The sequence below is a fragment of the Oreochromis niloticus genome, linkage group LG5, assembly GCF_001858045.2.
Source record: "Oreochromis niloticus isolate F11D_XX linkage group LG5, O_niloticus_UMD_NMBU, whole genome shotgun sequence".
Lineage (NCBI taxonomy): Eukaryota > Metazoa > Chordata > Actinopteri > Cichliformes > Cichlidae > Oreochromis > Oreochromis niloticus.
Window position 1 is genome coordinate 3712418 of NC_031970.2, and position 22334 is coordinate 3734751.

Sequence of the window (22334 nt, forward strand, 5' to 3'; positions counted from 1 at the left end):
GCGTCCAGCTTGTCAAATTTACATAAATCTTCGCTAGCAGAAGACAACAAACACAACAGTGTCGACGTCAGAGGATTATAAGGAGCATTAAGTGAAACAAAACAGTCAGAAAAGTCAAACTTCACTCAACTCATTCTTCTTGCTTCCTCTACGTCTGTACCATTGAGTCATTAATGTTGAATTCTCTGGCAGCTGCTCTATTCCCATGTGCTGGACCTGAAAACAGGGTTTGATCTTTGGTTTCTTTCTATAATACTTATTCTTCTACGAAGGTTTGAACCTTAAGAGTTTAAACAAGAGAGAAATGTGTGAAAATGTTCATGCCTGTCTGAGAAAAGTGTATAAAGTGTGTAGTGAGGGGGTTTCACAGCCTTAAAACATCTATAATAATTGTAACAAACAAAAAGTTCGCTACTTCGCAGATTTCACCTATCGCAGGTTATCAACACCCGTGATAAACGAGGGAACACTGCACTCCTAAAACATTCGAGGTTTGTGTTTCTTCTAGAACAACAAAAAACGAGTGAATATTTCATGTTTCTCGTTTCTGTGTTTCTACGTCCTCTCAGGCTTTGGAGTATCTGTTCAAGTTCATCATCCAGTCTCGGATCCTTTACTCTCGGGCCACGTGTGGCATGGAGGAGGAGCAGTTTCGCACCAGCATCCAAGAACTCTTTCAGTCGATCCGCTTCGTCCTCAGCCTGGACAGCCGCAACTCCGAGACGCTCATCTTCACTCAGGTGAGGAAACCTGCTGGAACAAAAACATTTTTTCTTCCTTGTTTAGGAAGCAGAGAAATCAGAGAAATCGTTTATTGATGTGATTTTGATGTTAAACTGTTGTGTCGTCATAGTTTACAGTAGACAGCTAACAGTAAAATGTACTTTAGTTTAGCTGCTTCCCATCTTCTTGTAGTTGCCTTAATCTGACTTTTATTTCACTTCTGTTCCTTTTTCCACTTGTACCTCGCATCTTTCCTTGCTTCCTTTCCTCATCTTCTCTTTCAATTTCCCCTAAATCTTTGCTCCTTCAATTGGGTCCCTATTATTCCTCCTGGGTCTCCTCCACACCCAAATACCACAGGGCCCCCAGTCTTGTCCGGGCCCAAATCAAGCCCCAGGTCCCGGCGCCGGGCTTCCCGCTCCCTTAGCACTAGCTCCTGCCCCGGGCCAACTGCAGTCCACTGTCCCAGGACAGGTTCCTGGCAGCGGACAGGCCAACTGCACTCAGGCCGTGAGCGCCAACGCTCTGCGGCCGACTCCGCTGTCAGTAAGTAGACGTTTGGAAGAAACCCACAGCACCCCTGTAACCCCGTGAAGCCCAGAGTCCCATTTCACCTCAGAGAGCTCTAACCACACACACATACACACCTGTGGTCCTCCACACACACGTCCCGGCTGCTATAACACACAAGTACACGATGTCCTCATGTCCTCTGACTGAGAGCATGTTTTCCTTTGTAATGACATCCATCCTGATAACTCTTCACTTCACTCGCTGTAGAGACAAAAATTGTTTCTTGCACCCGGCTGTAAACGCGTGTCTGCTGTCTTTTATATCCAGGCTCACGTGGCCAAAACAGGTACTGCAGGTTTTGGACTTTTTCAGCCACTTGATTCACGCAATAAGAATAAACTCGTTTAAATAAATTAATCATGTACTTCTTCCTATTTTTCAATGAGGCCTCTAAACATTTTCCAAAATCCACAATTTTCACCAGAAGAACTCTTAAAGAAAACATTAAAAAGTGGAACTAAAACTGAAGTATTTACCCAGGACCTCATAGGCTTAGATTATCTTTATTATTAGAAGAGGTGAAATATAGTTAGTAAGGAAAAATAAAAATACATCTGATTTATAGAAGGGTTAGGGCTGACCTGAGGAAACCTCAGATACAAACTACGCAGCGAGTTTAAACAGCAAAGAGTCGAGAAGAAGTTCAGATTGGCTGAAAATGTTTTCATCCAGATTTCAGCAGCTTTCAGTTTTGTGCCGCTTTGAGTCCAGTTCACACCAGAATGAACCTGTTTGTCCAAAACTCCACGTCTGCTGCTAAAATCCGTCGTTGTGTCCCGTTCACTGTCTGTTTAAACCATGTTATTAATGATTGGCACCCCTGACTTGCTAGTGTGTGTGCTTTGTCTTCCTTTTTTCAAATCTTTCACTTTCAGCTCTGGTTTGTTTTCTGCTGTGGAATAACTTCTGTGCCTCTTTGTACGAGCTGTTTTGTTAAACTGTAATAGCTGAATCTGAACAGCTGTGTCGGTGAGGATGTCTACCTGCTGACCTGTGTGGATGGAAAGGATCTATGACTCCTCGTGTGGGTTGGCACCTCTCTCCTGTGGACACTCCGCTCCAGTCACTGAAACCATGATTGTATCTTATAACCTACTCATTCTCTCTCTTTCACTCAAACCTTTTTTTTTTTTTTGACTAACACCTCCTGCTGCCCTCCTCCCTAATTAAACCTCTCCCCTCTTGTCATTAACGCCTCTTCTGTCCCACCTTTCTTCTCAGGCTGCACTTTTGAACTCGTTCCCAGCCATCTTTGATGAGCTGCTGCAGATGTTTACGGTGCAAGAGGTGGCCGAGTTTGTGCGCGGCACCCTGGGCAGCATGCCGTCCACGGTGCACATAGGACAGTCCATGGATGTGGTCAAGCTGCAGTCCATAGCTCGGACTGTGGACAGCCAGCTCTTCTCTTTCCCAGGTAAATGTTTGGATTCGTTCATCCGTTAATGTAATGGGCTGTGATTTTTGCCACAGGACTATTAAAATCAAAATAAAGGTTTGAATGACTTTAAAAACAAACTAAAGCGAGTCAAACATGCAGCCACGTTTAAGAAACCCAAATACATCATCAAGTCCATCCATCAGTTTATTCTCTTAACAGCTGATAGTTTGGGGTCCCAGCAGTCACAGAGTCCACCCTCAGAGGGTCACAGGGCTAACACAGAGTGACAACAAACTCTCACATCCACCTGTGGCCAAATTAAAATCACCCGTCTACATAACGAACATGTTGTGAAAGTGCTGTATGGTTCAGACACGTGTATTTGTCTCAGCGTAAGGTAACGTTACCTTTCCTTGTTTTCAATAAGGCTCATTTACATAGTAGAGATTCCTTACTGTCACCACAGCTGTGTGACGTGCTACACATTTACCATCTCTGAACAGGGAACGCTAATTTAAAGAGGTTATGTCCCCAAATTGAATAAACAGTTACAACCTGACATTTTCAATTTTGAGTTTCACTCTAAATCGTGAACCCACGCAAATGCAAAGAGTGTGTCTATATGACTCAGCGAGGAATGTGTTAATGTAAAGTTGAGAATGACTTCCAAGTACAAAATTAATGCCTGACAGTTTCAGTACCACCAGCTGATGCTGAGTAGTCTCAAACTGACACATCAAAATTCTTCCTGGTGAAACCTCCACACTGCACTGTGCTCATAACGTCTGCTAACGTTGCTAAACAACATTTCTGCTGTGTAATCGGCCATGAAGCCACTCAAATGCAGATAATAAATGACTTTGATATGTCGGCGTTGTCTCTGGTGTTTGTGTTTGTGTGTAGTTAACTCATCATTGCCTCCCTGTTTTTTTTTTCTCCCCACTGACTTTAAATGTTTCTAGAATCGATATACACCAGGCGTACCTGAAACCACCGTCTTACTCACTGTGCGTGACTACAGACGCTGACCTGCTTTCATGTCAGTCAGTGACATCACTGAACAGAAAATATTGTTCCAAAGACCACAAAATGTTTAATCTGATAAAAGTGACATTAAATAATTCTCATTTTAAGCTGACACTAAATCAAGCAAAAGAAAAAAAGTGATTCTTGTAATTAAAGTAATGTAACAGTAATAGTATAGAGTAATAATAACGATGTATCAGGAAGATGTGGGCAGTGATATTTGTGCTATCAGTGTGAAATCTGTTTCATGGCACTAACTTGACAGTAAACTTTAACTTGTAGCTACAAAAGCTTGAAGAGCTGCACAGTCTTCAGATGGATTTGTTTCAGGACATAAACCAGACTGAAGACCAGAGCAGCAGGAGGCCGACTCCCTCTGAACAACATCGCTGACCTGCTGTTCCAGGTCAGCGATGTTGTTGGGTTTCCCTCACCTTAAGATAGACAGACACCCTAACCAGCAGAATGTAACGTGTGTGTGTGTGTGTGTGTGTGTGTGTGTGTGTGTGTGTGTGTGTGTGTGTGTCTGTTTTGTGTTCCCTCAGAGTCTCGGAGGATCCTACTTCCTGTGGTCCTCCATCACATCCACCTGCACTTGAGGCAACAGAAAGAGCTTCTCATCTGCTCTGGAATACTCAGCTCTATATTCTCGATCATCAAGACCAGCTCACTGGTAACACGCACACACACACACACATACACGCTCGAAACACCGCTGCATTCAAATCTGAGTGTCATTGTGGGGTTTGAAAGGGCACTCATCCCAGAAGCTAGAAGAAAGAAGTCATTCCCAGCTGAGGCCGTGGCTGGTTTTGCAGTTTTGTAGAAGGTGAACCACATGGGTTCTTTGTTTTCCCATGAGCCTCTGCTCCAAAAAATTTCATGTGATTTGGTCTGCTAGTTTTCTGCAAAGACGGACAAATGTTCGTGTCTTTGCAAGAAAAAAGAATTCATGACTACAGCTGCATATCAAAAAATCGATAAGCACTTTGTCTTTTCATAATGACTTTTCAAACATCGTGAGGCTAAGGAAGGATTTGAAGGAGAAATCATACAGAGACAAACACGATGCTCAGATTGTGGCTGCAGTTATGTGATGGTGGTCTTTGTTGATGTGGCGCTGCTGTGGTTAGAACATGAACAGGAAGCCCACCGTAAATACTTCAGACTTGCTGTTTCATGTGAACTGAACAAACAGAACTTCAATACTTACACTTAGACTTAGAGCTTTTTAGTGTCATTGTGCAGTTTCTTGCACAGTGAAATTGGGTAGCTGGACCACAAAGGTACAAAAGTAAAGAAGAGAAAACAATATATGTAAGATAAGATGGCCTTTATTAGTCCCACAGGTGGGAAATTTGTTTTGTTACAGCAAAAGTGCAAAGTTATGTAGCAGAAATTAGAAAACACTGGAATGCAATAAAATAAAATAAAATAAAATAAAATAAAATAAAATAAAATAAAATACTATGTACAATAGAATAAAATAGAATAGAATAATATATACAATAGAATAAAATAGAAATACAAATACTATATACAACTGAGTAGGAAAATACAAAAACACAACTTCGTCAGAAGAAGAATTGCACATATAGCAGTCTTATTGCACATGTGTGGGTATATGTGAGTGAACTACATACATGGTGTATGCATAGAAACATTGAAACAGAAACATTGTGGGGCTGTATACAAGGGCAGTTATATAATATAATAAATAAATAAGGGTGGAGGGGTTATGGCCATTTAGGGTGGGGATGGTGATTCCACTGAGACCTAAATATTGCACAGAACATGGAAAGACTGAGATATTGCACATAGTTGATCAATAGCAGCGTCAGAGTGGATGTGTTGGAGACGTCTGTTCACACACACAGTTTGCATTAAGAGTTCTGACCACAGGAAGAAGCTGTTCTTTAGTCTGTTGGTTTTGCACCTGATGGATCTGAACCTTTTTCCAGAGGGCAGGATGTTGAAGAGGTGGTGGTTAGGGTGGAGGTGGTCCTTTATAATTGCTCTGGCTCTGGAGAGACATCTTGAGCTGGCAAGTCCAGGGAGGAGAGTGGACAGCCGATCACCTTCTCTGCAGATCTGATGACCCTCTGTAGTCTTTTCCTGTCAGCTGTTGTGCAACCAGCACACCACACAGGGATGGCGTGCACCAGCACGCTCTCGATAGTGGCACGGTAGAAGGACACTAGGAAGTCAGTCTGCAGCCTCAGAACCCTCAAGAAATGGAGGCGCTGCTGGGCTTTCTTCACTAGGGCTGATGTGTTTGTGGACCAGGATAGGTCCTCAGATATGTGGGTGCAGAGGAACTTAAAGGAGGACACCCTCTCCACATAGTCACCTTTTATGGAGAGAGGAGGGGGATCAGTTCTTGTTTTTTGGAAGTCCATGACCACTTCCTTTGTTTTCTTGGTGTTTAGGGTGAGGTTATTGTAGTTACACCATTCTGACAGTCGCTGGACCTCATCCCTGTAGGCAGTGTCATCATTGTTGGTGATGAGCTGCATCAGAGTGGTGTCGTCTGCAAATTTGATGATGATGATGTTGCAGGGGTGCGTGGGGGTGCAGTCACCAAAGATGATGCTTAAGAAAATATAGAATATAGTTCATCTTTCAGAAATAAAAAGGTTATATCAGGTAATGTTGCTCACGCTGCCGTGTCCCTGTGCTGCGGCGATGATTTACTTTAACTCCTAATTATCATCTGTGGCTGAAGTATAATTAATAAATGATCATTAGAAAGAAAATGCAGAACAAATGCAGTAATGGAGACGTAACCAAGTAAGTTAGAATAAAACCAGCACTTCATTTATTAACTGTTTACATGATAAAAAGTTTCACAGGAGGACAAAAACTTGCAAATCTAACAGGAACTTTATTATTAAAGTAGTGAAACGTTCATAGTTCACCTGCAGGCCAAACAAACTGCTGTCAGGTTAAAACATATTAACGGCTCATGAAATGAGTGCAGTAAGTTCAGTGATGACGCTCTTCTCTTCTGAGGCTTTGCTTTTGGTGCACTGAAGTCTCTGAAGTATTTAGACACTTTCATCTGACCTGAACTGAAACTGAAACCCATCAGCACCAGTGAAATTCCCCATTAAGGTTGTTTATTTCCATTACATAATGTGAATGTTTAGTGTTGCAGTGAGCATTCAGTCGGGTTTGTCCTCTCAGGAGCAGGAGTGTGTGAGACACGGCTGCAGCAAAGCACCTAAATCCTTCAAAGTTCATTATTGGATACTAACCTATTTAAAAGTACATGAAACCCACAGACACAAACAGGCTCTCAGGGAGCAGCTATCCTTATTTCTCTGCTCTGGTTTCCTTTTCTTTATGTCACCTTTCCTTCACTCCTCTTTCCTTGTCGTCTCTTCTTCCAGGACACGTCGGTGCAGGAGGAGGTGGAGATGATGGTGGAGTCCCTGTTGGACGTCCTCCTGCAAACCCTGCTGTCAATCATGAGCAAGAGCCAATCGCAGGAGGCGGTAAGGGGTCAACGCTGTCCGCAGTGCACCGCTGAGATCACTGTTAGTAACTAACAATACGACTACTACTACGTCACCTCCCGGCCCCTCATCCACCCTGCATCCGTCTGACTGTCTGTCTGCTCTAGGGCAGGGCAATATTATATTCATATTATAGCTTTGTTGTCCCTTTACACTGTCGTACAGTTACATGATGTCAACAAAATAAGAGACGGGAGATAAGTGTTAAAATAAAAATGAAAAATGTTGGTTTTGTCAGTATTGCCCTCTCCTACTCCATCATCATCATCACTGTCCCATCCTGCTGTTACGTCTCTTTGTGCATGCGTTAAAGAACTTTAATAATTATTTAAAGTTTTGTATTTTACATCCTGGTGGTCCATCTTTATTTGCATTACTGTGCAGAATGATATCTTAGTTAAATCACAGATATGTAAATTGGGTTCATTTGTATTTTGTAAATTTGATGCGTTTTTATTGACTGTTTACCTTCATTTACATTTCATTTCATCTTCATCTTCGGCTCAGTCTCAGTCTGCTCATCTCCTGCCCTCCTGTTTAACAAGGAAGCAAGAATAAATAAAGCAAGTAATAAAAATAAGAAAAAAAGAGTCCAAAGAAAAGTTTACAAACAATTTTTGTTAATATTATATTCTATTTATGTTATTATAAACGATAAATTGATATTTAAAGTTTAGTAGATAGGTATTTAAAATTTTTATAGAAATTTGAATTCATCATGTTAAAAACGTTCTTGCAACTTTATAGTTTATGTCATTCTTTGGTGTAATGCAGTTAACCAGCATTGGTGTCGACGCGACACAAAGATTTTGTGAGTTTTATTTTGGATCAGCTGCTTCGTTCTCGTTCTCAGGACTTCAGATGAAGTTAAAGTTCCTCCCCTCAGATGGAGGCGCGGGGTTCCTGCAGGGTCTCACTTCACACTCATCATATTTTAATACAGACTACAATCTTTCTTTATCCAGATTAGGTGGTGATAAAAACTAGATTCAAACACAAACCACCGAATCCAGCCTCAAAACTTCATAATTTTAATGCAGTAGATCAACACAGAAGTTTGATGAAGTTTGTGTGAGTGAGAATTATTTAGCGCCCTTTAGAAAAAAGTCGTGAACTTTTTGCTTTATTTCCTCGTGTCTTGCGTGCGGCGCTGCACCTTTATCTCAAATCAAAATCAAATCAGATCACTTTTATTGTCACGTCACATGTGCAGGTACACTGGTACAGTACATGCGAGTGAAATTCTTGTGTGCGAGCTTCACAAGCAACAGAGTTGTGCAAAAATACAATAACGTAAAACAAGCAAAATATAAAAATGGCTAATCTAAAAAGTAATAAATATATGTACAATATATAAAGGTATATACATTACTGAATGTGTATACTAAATATGTTTTTCTACGTGTGTGTGTGTGTGTGTGTGTGAGTGTGTATATACATGTTTTACAAATGAAATAAAGTAAACAATAAAATAAGATATATAAAATATACAGAGGTTGGTAGTTGGACATGTGCAAAACAGTGGCATTAATGTACAGTATGGAGTGCATAATGTTGAAGTTCCAGTAGTGAGGGTGAGGTGTCTATGACGTGTTCAGCAGTCTGATGGCCTGGTGGAAAAAGCTGTCTCTCAGTCTGCTGGTTCGGGACCGGATGCTGCAGAACCTCCTTCCTGATGGAAGTAGTCTGAACAGTTTGTGGCTGGGGTGACTGGAGTCCTTGATGATCCTCCCTGCTTTCCTCAGGCACTTCTTCCTGTAGATGTCTTGGAGGGAGGGAAGCTCACCTCCAATTATCCGTTCAGAGCACCGCACTACTCTCTGGAGAGCTTTGCGGTTGTAGGCGGTGCTGTTGCCATACCAGGTGGTGATGCATCCAGTGAGGATGCTCTCAATGGCACAGCGATAGAAGGTCCTGAGGATGCGGGGGCTCATGCCGAATCTTTTCAGTCTCCTGAGAAAGAAGAGGCGCTGCTGCTCCTTCTTCACTGTTTTGTTTATGTGTACTGACCACGTAAGATCCTCAGCCAGATGTACACCAAGGAAGCGGAAGCTGCTCACTCTCTCCACAGCGGCGCCGTTGATGGTGATGGGGGTGTGTACTCCTCTGCGCCTCCGGAAGTCCACTATCAACTCCTTTGTCTTTGCGACGTTGAGGGTGAGATGGTTGTCTCGGCACCAGTGGGTCAGGGCGCTGACCTCCTCCCTGTAGGCCGTCTCATCACCGTTGGTGATAAGACCCACCACTGTAGTGTCGTCCGCAAACTTCACAATGATGTTGGAGTTGTTAGTGGCCGTGCAGTCGTAGGTGTAGAGTGAGTACAGGAGAGGGCTCAGTACACACCCCTGTGGAGCACCAGTGTTCAGTGTGATGGGGGATGAGGTGGTGCTGCCCAGTCTGACCACTTGGCGTCTGTCAGACAGGAAGTTAAGGATCCAGCTGCAGAGGGAGCTGCTCAGTCCTAGATCCTGCAGTTTCCTGTCCAGCTTCGAGGGAACGATGGTGTTGAATGCTGAGCTGTAATCTACAAACAGCATTCTCACATACGTGTCTCTCTTCTCCAGGTGTGACAGGGCAGCATGGAGTGTCAGGGCTATGGCATCATCAGTGGACCTGTTGTGGCGGTATGCGAACTGTAGAGGGTCCAGTGAGTCGGGTAGTGCGGAGCAGATGAAGTCCCTGACCAGCTTCTCGAAGCATTTGCTCACGATGGGGGTCAGGGCTACGGGTCGCCAGTCGTTCAATGAGGAGATGGTGGAGGATTTGGGTACAGGGACGATGGTGGCCATTTTGAAGCAGGCTGGGACTACAGACAGGGAGAGGGAAAGGTTGAAGATGTGTGTAAACACTCCAGCCAGCTGAGCCGCGCATGACTTGAGGACGCGGCCGGGAATCCCGTCCGGACCAGTAGCTTTGCGTGCGTTCACTCTCCTGAAGCACTTCCGCACATCCTCCTCAGACACAGTGTGCGCACTGACGTCATCCGCGGTGCGCACACTGTCCGGTCTCATGGTGTTCGCTGTGTCGAATCTAGCATAGAATACGTTTAGATCCTCACACAGAGAGGCCGTGGTCTGCGGTGTGCTGGTTTTCCCTCTAAAGTCTGTGATTGTGTTTAGTCCCTGCCACATACTCCGAGGGTTGTCAAACTGTTGCTCCACCCTGTCCCTGTACTCACGTTTGGCTGCTTTGATCGTCGTATCTGATCGTATCTTTACATGAAGGCTGGAAAAAGACGTAAAAACTCAGAGATATTTATAATTATTACTGAAACATAAAGTGGTGCCAGCAGAGAGGCTAATAAAGAGAGGTCAGTTTGGGAAAGAGCCTGACTCATCCTGGTGTATCACCTCACTGTTGACTCCTTTGTGTTTCCATGCACTTGACTTACATGACTGTGCCCTGCTTCCTGTTGACAGGGAGAGTACGTGTCCTGCCTCCTGTCGCTTCTCCGTCAGATGACAGATATCCACTTCCAGCACCTGATGGAAAACTTTCAGAGCAAAGATGAGCTGAAGGTACGGAAGTCCTGACTCACTGTGAAACATCACAACATTAGAGGTTTTATTTTGAACTCACGCTCTCGTCTCTTTGCCTCTGCTCAGGAGTTTCTGCTGAAGCTTCTGTGTGTGTTTAGAAATCTGATGAAGCTCAGCATTTTCCCCCGAGACTGGAATATCATGAGACTCCTCACCAGCAAGTAAGACACTGTAATGTTTGCATGCCTCAATCATTAATGATGACACCTTCAGTATTTCTCAGTTACATTCTTTAATTCTCAGGCTTGCAGCGGTAACACAATCTGCAGCGGTAACTTGTTTATTTCCTGTTTCCTCTCCCTTACATTCGACCTTTCAAAATAAAATCTCTGTAAACATCACAATCACCTCCTTTTTTTTTCTTTAACAAACTTAGGTACTCAGCGAGGTGAATTACTAATCTGAACCTATGACAACGACACCCAATGAAATTACTGAACGTTCTTATTACTTGAGTTCCTCCACACCGAAACATCAATTAAACAGCACTGCATTTTCACAGATCTCTGACTAAACACTATCAACATTCAACAATAGAATACAGGTTACAGTGTTAGATTCAGGAACATCAAACATGTTACACACAGCGTAACCTTTAACTGGTCACTCAGATATTCAAGTCTTAGATCTGATGTAATCAGACAGATGCATAGGTACGCGTCTGTTTGATCTGACTGGGTATCTGGGCTTGTCTGTTAAGGCGGGGTCGACATGCCGTACAGGTGGGGCATCTTCAAGTCCATGTCTGATTTTCTTGAAGAATGATGCATTCCTGACAATCGAGTGTCCATCCCTTGTAGCTGTAATTTCAGAACCCTTAACCTTGGTCACGTTGTAGGGTTTGCATTGTATGGTGTGGATAATTTGTTGTGCTTGGGTTGGCGATGCAGCACTGTGTCACCTAGACTTAGTGAGTGTGGTCTGGCGTGACGGGTTGCATCTGCGATCGCCTTCATCTTGATCTTTGCACTATCATCCCTCGCTCTCACTTCAGCATCTGAACACTTCTGTGGAGTGGTGTTAAAGAAAGGGAGCTTGGTGTATAGCTGGCGTTGAAACAATATTTCAGCTGGTGAGCTCGCCGTTGTGCTATGAGGTGTAGATCTGTACTCACGAAGAAAGATGTTTAGTTGCTGTTTCCATGGTGTGCCCTGTGTCTCGGCAACTCTCAGTGCTTTGCCTAGGGTTCTCATAAACCTCTCAGCAATAGCATTCGCCTGAGGCCAACAAGGTGTGATTTTGCGATGATGAAATCCCAGGTAGTCTGCAAACTGTGAAAACGCCTCACTGTTGAAAGGAGGACCATTGTCAGTTTTTACTGTCCTTGGGATTCCAAACATGGAGAACACTTTGTCAATAACTGGGATAACAGAAGATGCTGATGTTGAGCATACACTTTCAACGACTGGATAGCGAGAATACTCGTCTGTGATAACGAGCAGGTATTCCCCCGTAGGGAGCGGTCCATAAAAATCTGCACTGACACTGTGCCAGGGCGACATCTGCAGAGGATCAGTGTGTGTGACAGGTGTGCTAGCTTGGCATGGCAGACAGTTTTGAACTGCAGATTCCGCTTTCCGATCGATCTCTGGGAACCATACTTTGGTACGTAGCAGCGCTTTGGTCTTTACGATACCCTGGTGCCCTTCATGTGCCAGTTGTATTGCTCTTTCTTGCAGGACAGTTGGAATAACTATCCTTGTGCCTCTGAGTATGAAGTCAGATGAGTCAGCAACTGTTAGTTCACTTTGAACATGTTTGAATGATTTCAAAATGTCAGCATGCTGGGATTTATCTGTTAGATGCCACGTGTTGTTTCTGATGTGACCGATGACTTCCTGCAGAACCTGGTCTTTCAGAGTCTCTGTTTTTATCTCCTGAAGTGTCATGGCTTTTGGGGTGGAGTGATAAGAGAAGAAATTGACATACTCTTCTGCAACCTTACATGCACGAGCACTTTCATTCTCCTGTGTTGGCACTGGATGACGTGACATAAAGTCAGCTGGATTATCAGCACCTTTTCTGTATTCCACTCTGAAGTTATATGGCTGAAGTCTCAGTCCCCATCTTTCTATTCTGGCAGGTGGTTTCGATCTTGGGTTATTCCAGATGTTCACCAGTGTGAATGGATGTCCATAAACATACAAATGGAAATGTTCGCAACTCCACACAATGGCGAGCGCTTCTTTCTCAGTTTGCGAGTATCTCGTTTCCACATCACTCAGTGCTCTGCTTGCATATGCAATAATGTGCTTCATCCCCTTTTCATCTTGTTGACAGAGAATGGCACCCAGTCCTACTGGACTAGCATCAACAATCAGTTCAGTCAGTCTGCTGGGATAGAAGTAGGACATCGTCGTGTCGCTTGTGAGACTGACCTTGAGTGCCTGCAACGCAGTTTCTTGGTCCTGACCCCAGGTCCAAGGGGTGTCCTTGCGTGTGAGCCTGCGCAGTGGCTCAGAGATCGATGAGAAGTCCCTGATGAACCTCGAGCAGTAATTGGCCATGCCAAGGAGACTTTTGATGTCAGCAGGTGTTTTCGGGTTGGGAGCGTGTTGAACTGCCGCAACCTTTTTAGGATCTGCTGAAACGCCACCTGCAGAGAAGATGAAACCAAAAAACTCAAGTTTTGTTTTATTAAATTCACACTTCTCTCGATTCAGAGTAAGACCTGACTCTGATAGTCGCTTAAAGAGAGCTGTAAGATTGTTGTCATGGTCAGCCTGGTCCCTGCCAAAAACTATAATGTCATCACTGAGATTTTTGACTCCGTTCAGTCCTTGCAGCATCTGATGAATAGCATTTTGGAACACTTCAGCTGCAGAAGAGACTCCAAAGCTCAGCCTTTTATATCTCCGAAGTCCCAGATGAGTAGTGAATGTCGTAATGTAGCGGCTGTCAGGGTGTAGTTCAAGTTGGTGGTATCCTGCCCTGAGATCAAGTTGTGAGAACACCGTAGATCCATTCAGCTCATGGATTACATCATCAATCGTGGGTGTGACATGTCGTTCACGTTCGATTGCAGTGTTTGCTTGTCTCATGTCCACACATATCCGTACTTCGTCTGGATTCTTTGGTTTTGGCAGTGTTACAATGGGTGTAACCCATGGTGTTGGTCCCGTAACTTTTTCAATAATGTCATCAGCTTCCAATTTCTGAAGTTCGTCCTCCACTTTTTGACGTAAGTGAAAAGGAACAAGTCTGTGTGGTTGACAGGTTGATTTTACATCTGTGTTTATGTGCAGTTTCACTTGAAAATCTTTGAGTTTCCCAATTCCCTGGAAAAGTTCTGGGTGTTGTTCCACTAGCTTGTCTGCAACAGAACGTTGAGACTGAGAAGTGACCGCAGTGACAATATGAAGGAGTCCCAAGTCTTTTGAGGTTTCAAAACTCAAAATATTGAAACCTCCTCCTTTAATGACAAAGAAGGAACACCTAACTGTTTTGTCTTGTTTTTCCACACTGCACCTGAACGCACCACACACAGGGAGAGACGTAGATGAGTGGTATGGGTAGATTTTGATGTCTGTAGAAGTTAACATAGGACGTGGTGTCAGTTTGTTGTAGGTGGCTTCAGTTAAGCAGTTAGCAGTGGCCCCAGAGTCGATTAGCACCGGTATCTGGGTGCCCATTACTCTGACTTCAGTGTGTGGGAGTTTAGGATGTTGAGCTGTGTTCACCACATATACATAAGCGTCATCACTGCTGGATGTGTGCCCTGTCTCCACATGTGCAGCGCTGTCTGTTACTTGATGAACAGTTTGCGGTGGCAGGTTTCTCTTGTACTTCTTTCCATAATGTGTCTCTTTTCTCTTTGAGCGACATTGCTTTGCAAAATGATTGAATTTGCCACAAGCATTACAGATTTTGTCTTTGGCTGGGCAGCCTTGCTCATGAGGATATCTGCCTCCACAGTTTCGACAGCGGTTATTCGGCTGCCATGAGGGTGTCCATTTGTTTCTAGTCATGGCGTCACGGCCTGTTTTGTGCTGTACTTTATTAACTGCAGCTGTCTTGTCAGCTTCCATCCCTGTAGCTTGCAATTCTGACAACTCACATGCACGGCCATGATTCAATAGATCATCCAACGTTAAATCAGGTTCTCTGAGTGCTTTTCTACGCAGCTGTGATGATGTACAGCTTTGGATAATTTGTGTTTTAATCTCTGCAGCCATGTCTGCAAACTCACAGTTTTTGGCTAGAATCCTCAGCCTGGTGTGATAGTTGTCCAACGTTTCACCTGATTCCTGCACCGCTTTCCTGAACAGATAAATCTGATACTGCACGTTTTTCTTGGGCGCAAAGTATGCTGACAGTTTCTGCTTTGTATCTGCGTACTTGTCACCATCCGTTGCTAACGTGTCGTATACGTCATGCACTTTTTCGCCAGCCACATGCAGCAGTAATGCTCTTAATCTCGCATCTCCAGTAATATTCATTGCCGTGGTATAGTTTTCAAACCTCTGAAGCCATTTCGTCCAGCGAGGTCCGACGGAACCGAGGTCGGTCTCCGTGTCGAAGGGTGGAAGTGGAGTAGCGTGTGCAGCCATGTTCTTGTCTCCTAAGCTCCGGGTAGGGAAACTTCCTTTGTCTAGCTTTGGTTGTAGCCTTTACTCTCGTCGCCAATGTAATGTTTGCATGCCTCAAACATTAATGATGACACCTTCAGTATTTCTCAGTTACATTCTTTAATTCTCAGGCTTGCAGCGGTAACACAATCTGCAGCGGTAACTTGTTTATTTCCTGTTTCCTCTCCCTTACATTTGACCTTTCAAAATAAAATCTCTGTAAACATCACAGACACCAACTTACCAGACAGGCTGGAAATGCATGAGTGTTGACTGAGAACGATCGCTGCTGGATCATTGGAGTAAATATCAAAGCAATGCATGTGTGTGTTTGTGCAGCATCATCCTGACCACAGTGCAGTACCTCTCTCCTGCTCTGCACAAGAACTTTACAGAAGCCGACTTTGACTTTAAGGTAACTTTATTTTATGTTTTTATCTTTATCATTTACCTTTAACTCTTAGTTTAGTCTTTATTTCGTAGTTAAATTCTTAATTTATTGTTACATTTGTTTGACCCGTTTTTTTTTTTATTTAACTGCAAATTTTTTACTGTAAATTTCTAAATTTTAAATTTGTAAATTTTGTAAATCTTGTCAATTTCTGTAGTTTAGTTTAATGGTCGGGCATTGCACAGCAAAAAGCATTTCACTACATGTCGTACTGTGTATGATTATGTATGTGAGAAATAAAATTTGAATTTTAAATTTGAACTTAACGTCACCCTGCCATGTGACTGATAACAGTGGAAACGACCACGTGTAACAAAACCCAACCAAGTGTCTGACAAAGCTGCCGTCCTCCTCTCTCTTTGAGTCTCCTCACTCCTAATGCTAATGTTGTTTTTCTAAATCATGAATATAATTCAGAGTGTTACACCCCAGCCCAGGGAAAACCGGCGTGCAACATAAGGAAAATAAAAATAAGAAGAAATGCCCCCCACACTCCCTGCTCTCAAGGAAGACGAACCAAAAAGACAACTGCCACGGATTTCACAACAGCCAGTCAGTTTATTAAGTCCCAAAAGTTAGCGGGCGTCAGGGTGAGCATGGCCAAAACAACAAACAAAAACTCTACAAATGAAATGCAGCTGGCTTACCTTCACAGAAAACCCCAAAAGAAAATTACAGGTGTCTTACCTGCATCCCTAACCAAAAACAGGAGAAAAGGTTCCCAAAGAAAAATGGCTTCTCACCCCTACAGCTACCGAGTAAAAAAGAATATCCACAACTATTTACATCTATATAAAACAAACTATTTACAACACGGCAAAAGCTTCCAGAATACAAATTCACACGCAGCCACATGCACGGTTCGTTGGGAACAGGAAGTAGGCGGGGGGCGTGCCAGTTGAGAAGGGTCCTCATTTATAGCCGGCCTCTCCCAGTCCTCCACCAATGGTCAGCCTCCACCTGGAACTCACATAGCAGCAATAACACAGGACACAAACTATGCCACCCTCTGGTGTGGCAGACAAAAAACACAGTACAAAAATATCCATAACACTGAATTATAACAAGAGTATTTCTTTTACATCGTCACTATTTATGGTTTCATGAAACAAAGCTCCAAACCCTGTTAGACTGAACTGAAGTTGCTGATTTACTAAGACTGAAACAGACGTGAGTCAGAAAACTTCCCAGGTTCCTGATGTCAAATGTCAACTTCATTATGTGTAAATAGACGGGTTCAAAGAGTGAGGGCTGAATCACTGTGGAAGCTGCATTCGAATGGTTGTTTGCAAAGAAAGAAAATGTGGCGTTAGCAATGTGTGTGTGTGTGTGTGTGTGTGTGTGTGCAGGTGTGGAATTCCTACTTCAGCCTGGCGGTGCTCTACATCAACCAGCCCAGTTTACAGTTGGAAAATTTGAGTCCTGCTAAGAGGAAGAAGGTCTTAGACAAGTAAGGACAAACACACACACACACTCACATACACACACACACACACACACACACAAAGCGAAGAAAAACATGGAAAAGAAAAAAGAAAACAGGACGGTAACAGCTGGATGTAATGACAAATTTGACCTTTGACTGAAGGGTAAACGATATTTTCTTGTTTTTTTATGTTATTTTGCTTTTGTAAGAAAACAAAATTCTTTCAGTTCATTCATTCAGTTTTTATGTCAGCCAACCAAAATCATTTTAAATACCTAGTTCCCTTTCAGTCGATTCACTCGGTACAACACATAAGTATGGGATATCACGCCCTCGCGTGTCCTGGCTGAAGAAACCTTTATTCACGCCTTTAAGGCAGATGACGTGTGATGACATGCGCACGGCTCCGCCTGCACATATAGCCGCTGTCATCACAGTCATCCCTCAGTTCTTACGCTCTTCACCTCGCTGAGAACACCTCTGCTGAGTTGGGCTAGCTAGCTACTGCTAGTTAGCTCCGTTGTCTGCCGACTTGAACTTAGCTTAACTGCCCCTGTTGGTGTTAGCCTCCACCGCGCAGTTGGTGTGTAGGCTGCCCGTGGAGCGCTAGTTTCAAGTTTTTCCTGTGCAGCTTTGCGTTTTGGAATGTACTCCAAACCAAAGCGAGCAAAGCAGAAATCTTCTGTTCGCCCCTGTCCTCAGGGATGCGGTTTCTCTTTGCACGACAGCGACCAGCACGATGCCTGCCCTGTCTGCCTGGGGATCGTCCACGCTAGGAGAGCGTTGACGGAGCCCGAAGCCTGTGCGTTTTGCCGCCAGCTCCGGCGCTCGACCCTGGAAAGACGGGTGACGTTTGTCGAAAAAGTGCTGGGACGGCATGTCTCACGGCATGACCCTCTCCTTTCCGAGTCTGGAGCCCCGGCTTCGTCCGAGTCCGAAGACGAGGGTTTTCCGGTCGATGTCCCCGCAATTAGCTGGGCTGACCACATGGAATATGTTGACGGGTTAGCCGATGACGAGCCGGTGTTGTGCCCAAAAGTGATTGTCTGCCAGAAACTGATTGCCGTCCGCGGGAGCGCGCACAGCTGCTTAAAGCTGCAGCGCCCGGATTAAGTGCGTTGCCAGCTACTTCCGTGCAACTGACATAACGTGGGGGAAACAACCCAAAGACATTAATGCCTTTCTTATTAGGCAAAGGTCTGCATTTATGGAACTTTAACGTTTATATAACCGAATTATGACGTTTATCAGAAGGTTGTTTTCAGTGTGTAGCGCAGTCACGAATGACTACACGCATCACGATGGAATAATTAATGCCTACAGGTTTAGTATGTCTACTCTCGTTGTTCATATTTGATATAAGACTGTCGAATAGTAGTTAAAACAATAAAGACCTATTGTGCCAGTATCACCATGACTCTGTCTTGTTTGTTCAGAATAACGACTGAGAACATGGCATTTTAGCGCTACCGAAAAGTCATTGTGGCCTATAACTTGTCACTGAAACAATATTTCAGCTTCAAACTTGTTGGATATATTCCCGAATGGTTACACGTGATATATTATATCCCAAAAACTCTCCAAGAACTGCTGAATACCTTTTAAAAGAACATTAATACCAATAATATGTAATTTTCAACCTGCCAAAAAGTGATTGTGGCCTATAACTTGTCACTGAAACAATATTTCTGCTTCAAACCTGTTGGATATAATCCAAAAGGATCATATGTGACACATTATATCCCAATCAGTCTCTAAGAAATGCAGAATAACTTTTAAAGGAACAATAATACTCATAATGTGCCATTTTCGACCTGCCAAAAAGTGATTGTGGCCTATATCTTGTCACTGAAACAATATTTCTGCTTCACAATTGTTGGGTATCATCCGAAAGGATCATATGTGGCACATCATATCCCAAACAGTCTCTAAGAAATGCAGAATAACTTTTAAAGGAACAATAATACCGATAATATGCCATTTTTGACCTGCCAAAAAGTGATTGCTGCCTATATCTTGTCACTGAAACAATATTTCTGCTTCAAACTAGACTGATATCATTCAGAAGGATCATATGTGACACATTATATCCCAATCAGTCTCTAAGAAATGCTGAATAACTTTTAAAGGAACATTAATACCCATAATATGCCATTTTCGACCTGCCAAAAAGTGATTGTGGACTATATCTTGTCACTGAAACAATATTTCTGCTTCAAACTTGCTGGAAGTCATTCGAAAGGGTCATATGTGACATGTTATAACTCAAACAGTCCCATAGAATTGCTGAATAACCTTTAAGGGAACAATAAAACTGATAAAATGCCATTTTCAGCCTGCCAAAAAGTGATTGCCGCCTATATCTTGTCACTGAAACAATATTTCTGCTTCAAACTAGACTGATATCATTCAGAAGGATCATATGTGACACATTATATCCCAATCAGTCTCTAAGAAATGCTGAATAACTGTTAAAGGAACATTACTACCCATAATATGCCATTTTCGACCTGCCAAAAAGTGATTGCCGCCTATATCTTGTCACTGAAATACTATTTCTGCTTCAAACTTGCTGCATGTCATTCAGAACGGTCATATGTGACATATTATATCTCAAACAGTCCCTTAGAACTGCTGAATAACCTTTAAGGGAACAATAAAACTGAAAATATGCAATTTTCAACCTGCCAAAAAGTGATTGTGGCCTATATCTTGTCACTGAAATAATATTTCTCCTTCAAACTTGTTTGATATCATCCAGAAGGGCTATATGTGACATATTACATCCCAAACAGTCCATTAGAACTGCTGAATAACTTTTAAAAGAACATCAATACCGATAATAGTCATGTTCAAGCTGCCAAAAAGTGATTGCCGCCTATATCTTGTCACTGAAACAATATTTCTGCTTCAAATTTTATGGACATCATTCCCAAAAGTTTTATGTGACACATTTTGCTGCAAATTTAAATCAAGCCTTTATTGGACAGTGCATAAAACGTCAAATTTCAAAAATGTTGTAATTCAAAAATAATACAAAACAAGGATAATGGCCAAATGGAAACAGGTGGGAGGAGATCTGCTTAAACACATTAGGAACACTAAGTCATAGGAAAGAGAAAACAAAAGGTAATAAAAATTCCATTCCATTACAGCACTTATTAATTGAAACGAAAACCAAAAACGAATAACAATTACATCCAATTAAAGAAGAAACCACCAGTTAAAATAAACTAACAAATAGACCAGAAACAGGGGGTACAGCGGAAGCTGAACACGAGTAAACCATGGAACAACATATATGTTAATTCTTTGTCTACAGTAACTATAATGCTAACATGTTAGGAAACACAAAATAATTGAATAATCCTACAAACAAATTGCAATCACACCTGAACTCTAATGTATTGAACAATACAGAAACACACACAGCAACATGAACATAAATGAATGAATTAATAAATAAATACACAAACAATAAATATTATAGGAGACAACGATACAAAACAACATTTCAAAAACATATCTTAACATAACCATTCTACCACTACTGTTCCTATGAAGCAATAGATATCTATACGTATAGATATGTACACGAACACACATATGTACACACTAAATATACATATTTATACATATACATACATATACTGAATACCTGCACGTCCATAAACATAGAAGGTGCATTGTGCATGAATGGTGACCATGGATGTCCACAAAGTCCAGTGAATTATGACATCGTGATTGAGGAGTTGTAGAGTCTAACTGGAATGAATGATGGATGTTGGAATGAATGATCTGGGAAAGCACTCTTTCCTGCAGCAAGGATGTTTCAGGAAGGAGCTGTGATAGTTGTCTAAATTGGTTCATATTTATCATAGTTTCATAACAGTTTTCCTAATTATTTTCCCACTTTAGTTGTTACTCCTGTTCCATCTTTGCTGGCGTTTTGTTCATGTTTACCTGCCTTAATAAAATCACTTGCTTTTGGTTCTAGTCTCTGCTCTGTCTCCTCCAGTGTCTCCATTTGTGTCCTTGTTCTTGTTCAACACAAGCAATTACTATGATTTTTCTAAAAATAAATATGATTCAAATTTTTTGAATAGCAAATGTTACTTCAAATAATGACTGCATTGTTATATATTTTATTCACAGTTTGCAGAGTGCATCTTAAAAGATGTTCCAATAGAGTTTGAGGACTCTGCTTCAAGTATTGCAAGTCTGAGACAACAGATTGCAATATGTCTTCTTGAGAATATAGGTATCATTACAAATATAAATTAAATGGTAAACTACAAACTGTGTGTGTTTCTGTATTGTTCAATACATTAGAGTTCAGGTGTGATTGCAATTTGTTTGTAGGATTATTCAATTATTTTGTGTTTCCTAACATGTTAGCATTATAGTTACTGTAGACAAAGAATTAATATATATGTTGTTCCATGGTTTACTCGTGTTCAGCTTCCGCTGTACCCCCTGTTTCTGGTCTATTTGTTAGTTTATTTTAACTGGTGGTTTCTTCTTTAATTGGATGTAATTGTTATTCGTTTTTGGTTTTCGTTTCAATTAATAAGTGCTGTAATGGAATGGAATTTTTATTACCTTTTGTTTTCTCTTTCCTATGACTTAGTGTTCCTAATGTGTTTAAGCAGATCTCCTCCCACCTGTTTCCATTTGGCCATTATCCTTGTTTTGTATTATTTTTGAATTACAACATTTTTGAAATTTGACGTTTTATGCACTGTCCAATAAAGGCTTGATTTAAATTTGCAGCAAAATGTGTCACATAAAACTTTTGGGAATGATGTCCATAAAATTTGAAGCAGAAATATTGTTTCAGTGACAAGATATAGGCGGCAATCACTTTTTGGCAGCTTGAACATGACTATTATCGGTATTGATGTTCTTTTAAAAGTTATTCAGCAGTTCTAATGGACTGTTTGGGATGTAATATGTCACATATAGCCCTTCTGGATGATATCAAACAAGTTTGAAGCAGAAATATTATTTCAGTGACAAGATATAGGCCACAATCACTTTTTGGCAGGTTGAAAATTGCATATTTTCAGTTTTATTGTTCCCTTAAAGGTTATTCAGCAGTTCTAAGGGACTGTTTGAGATATAATATGTCA

The 22334-nt window shown here is 42.1% G+C and overlaps 1 protein-coding gene across 7 annotated transcripts in view; it reads left to right on the plus strand.

The window, feature by feature from the left end:
- LOC100707136 (dedicator of cytokinesis protein 3) overlaps positions 1-22334 on the plus strand; it is a 297568-nt gene that overhangs the window by 244132 nt on the left and 31102 nt on the right. For 6 of the 7 annotated variants that reach the window (XM_019356781.2, XM_019356779.2, XM_019356780.2 and 3 more), the window contains 8 exons: positions 570-740; positions 2518-2710; positions 4246-4373; positions 7093-7239; positions 10638-10736; positions 10824-10918; positions 15665-15740; positions 17126-17226. In XM_019356781.2, coding sequence (XP_019212326.1) covers positions 570-740; positions 2518-2710; positions 4246-4373; positions 7093-7239; positions 10638-10736; positions 10824-10918; positions 15665-15740; positions 17126-17226 — 1010 coding nt within the window. The remainder of the gene's footprint in view (positions 1-569; positions 741-2517; positions 2711-4245; positions 4374-7092; positions 7240-10637; positions 10737-10823; positions 10919-15664; positions 15741-17125; positions 17227-22334) is intronic. The other variant, XM_019356782.2, reaches the window with a different exon arrangement.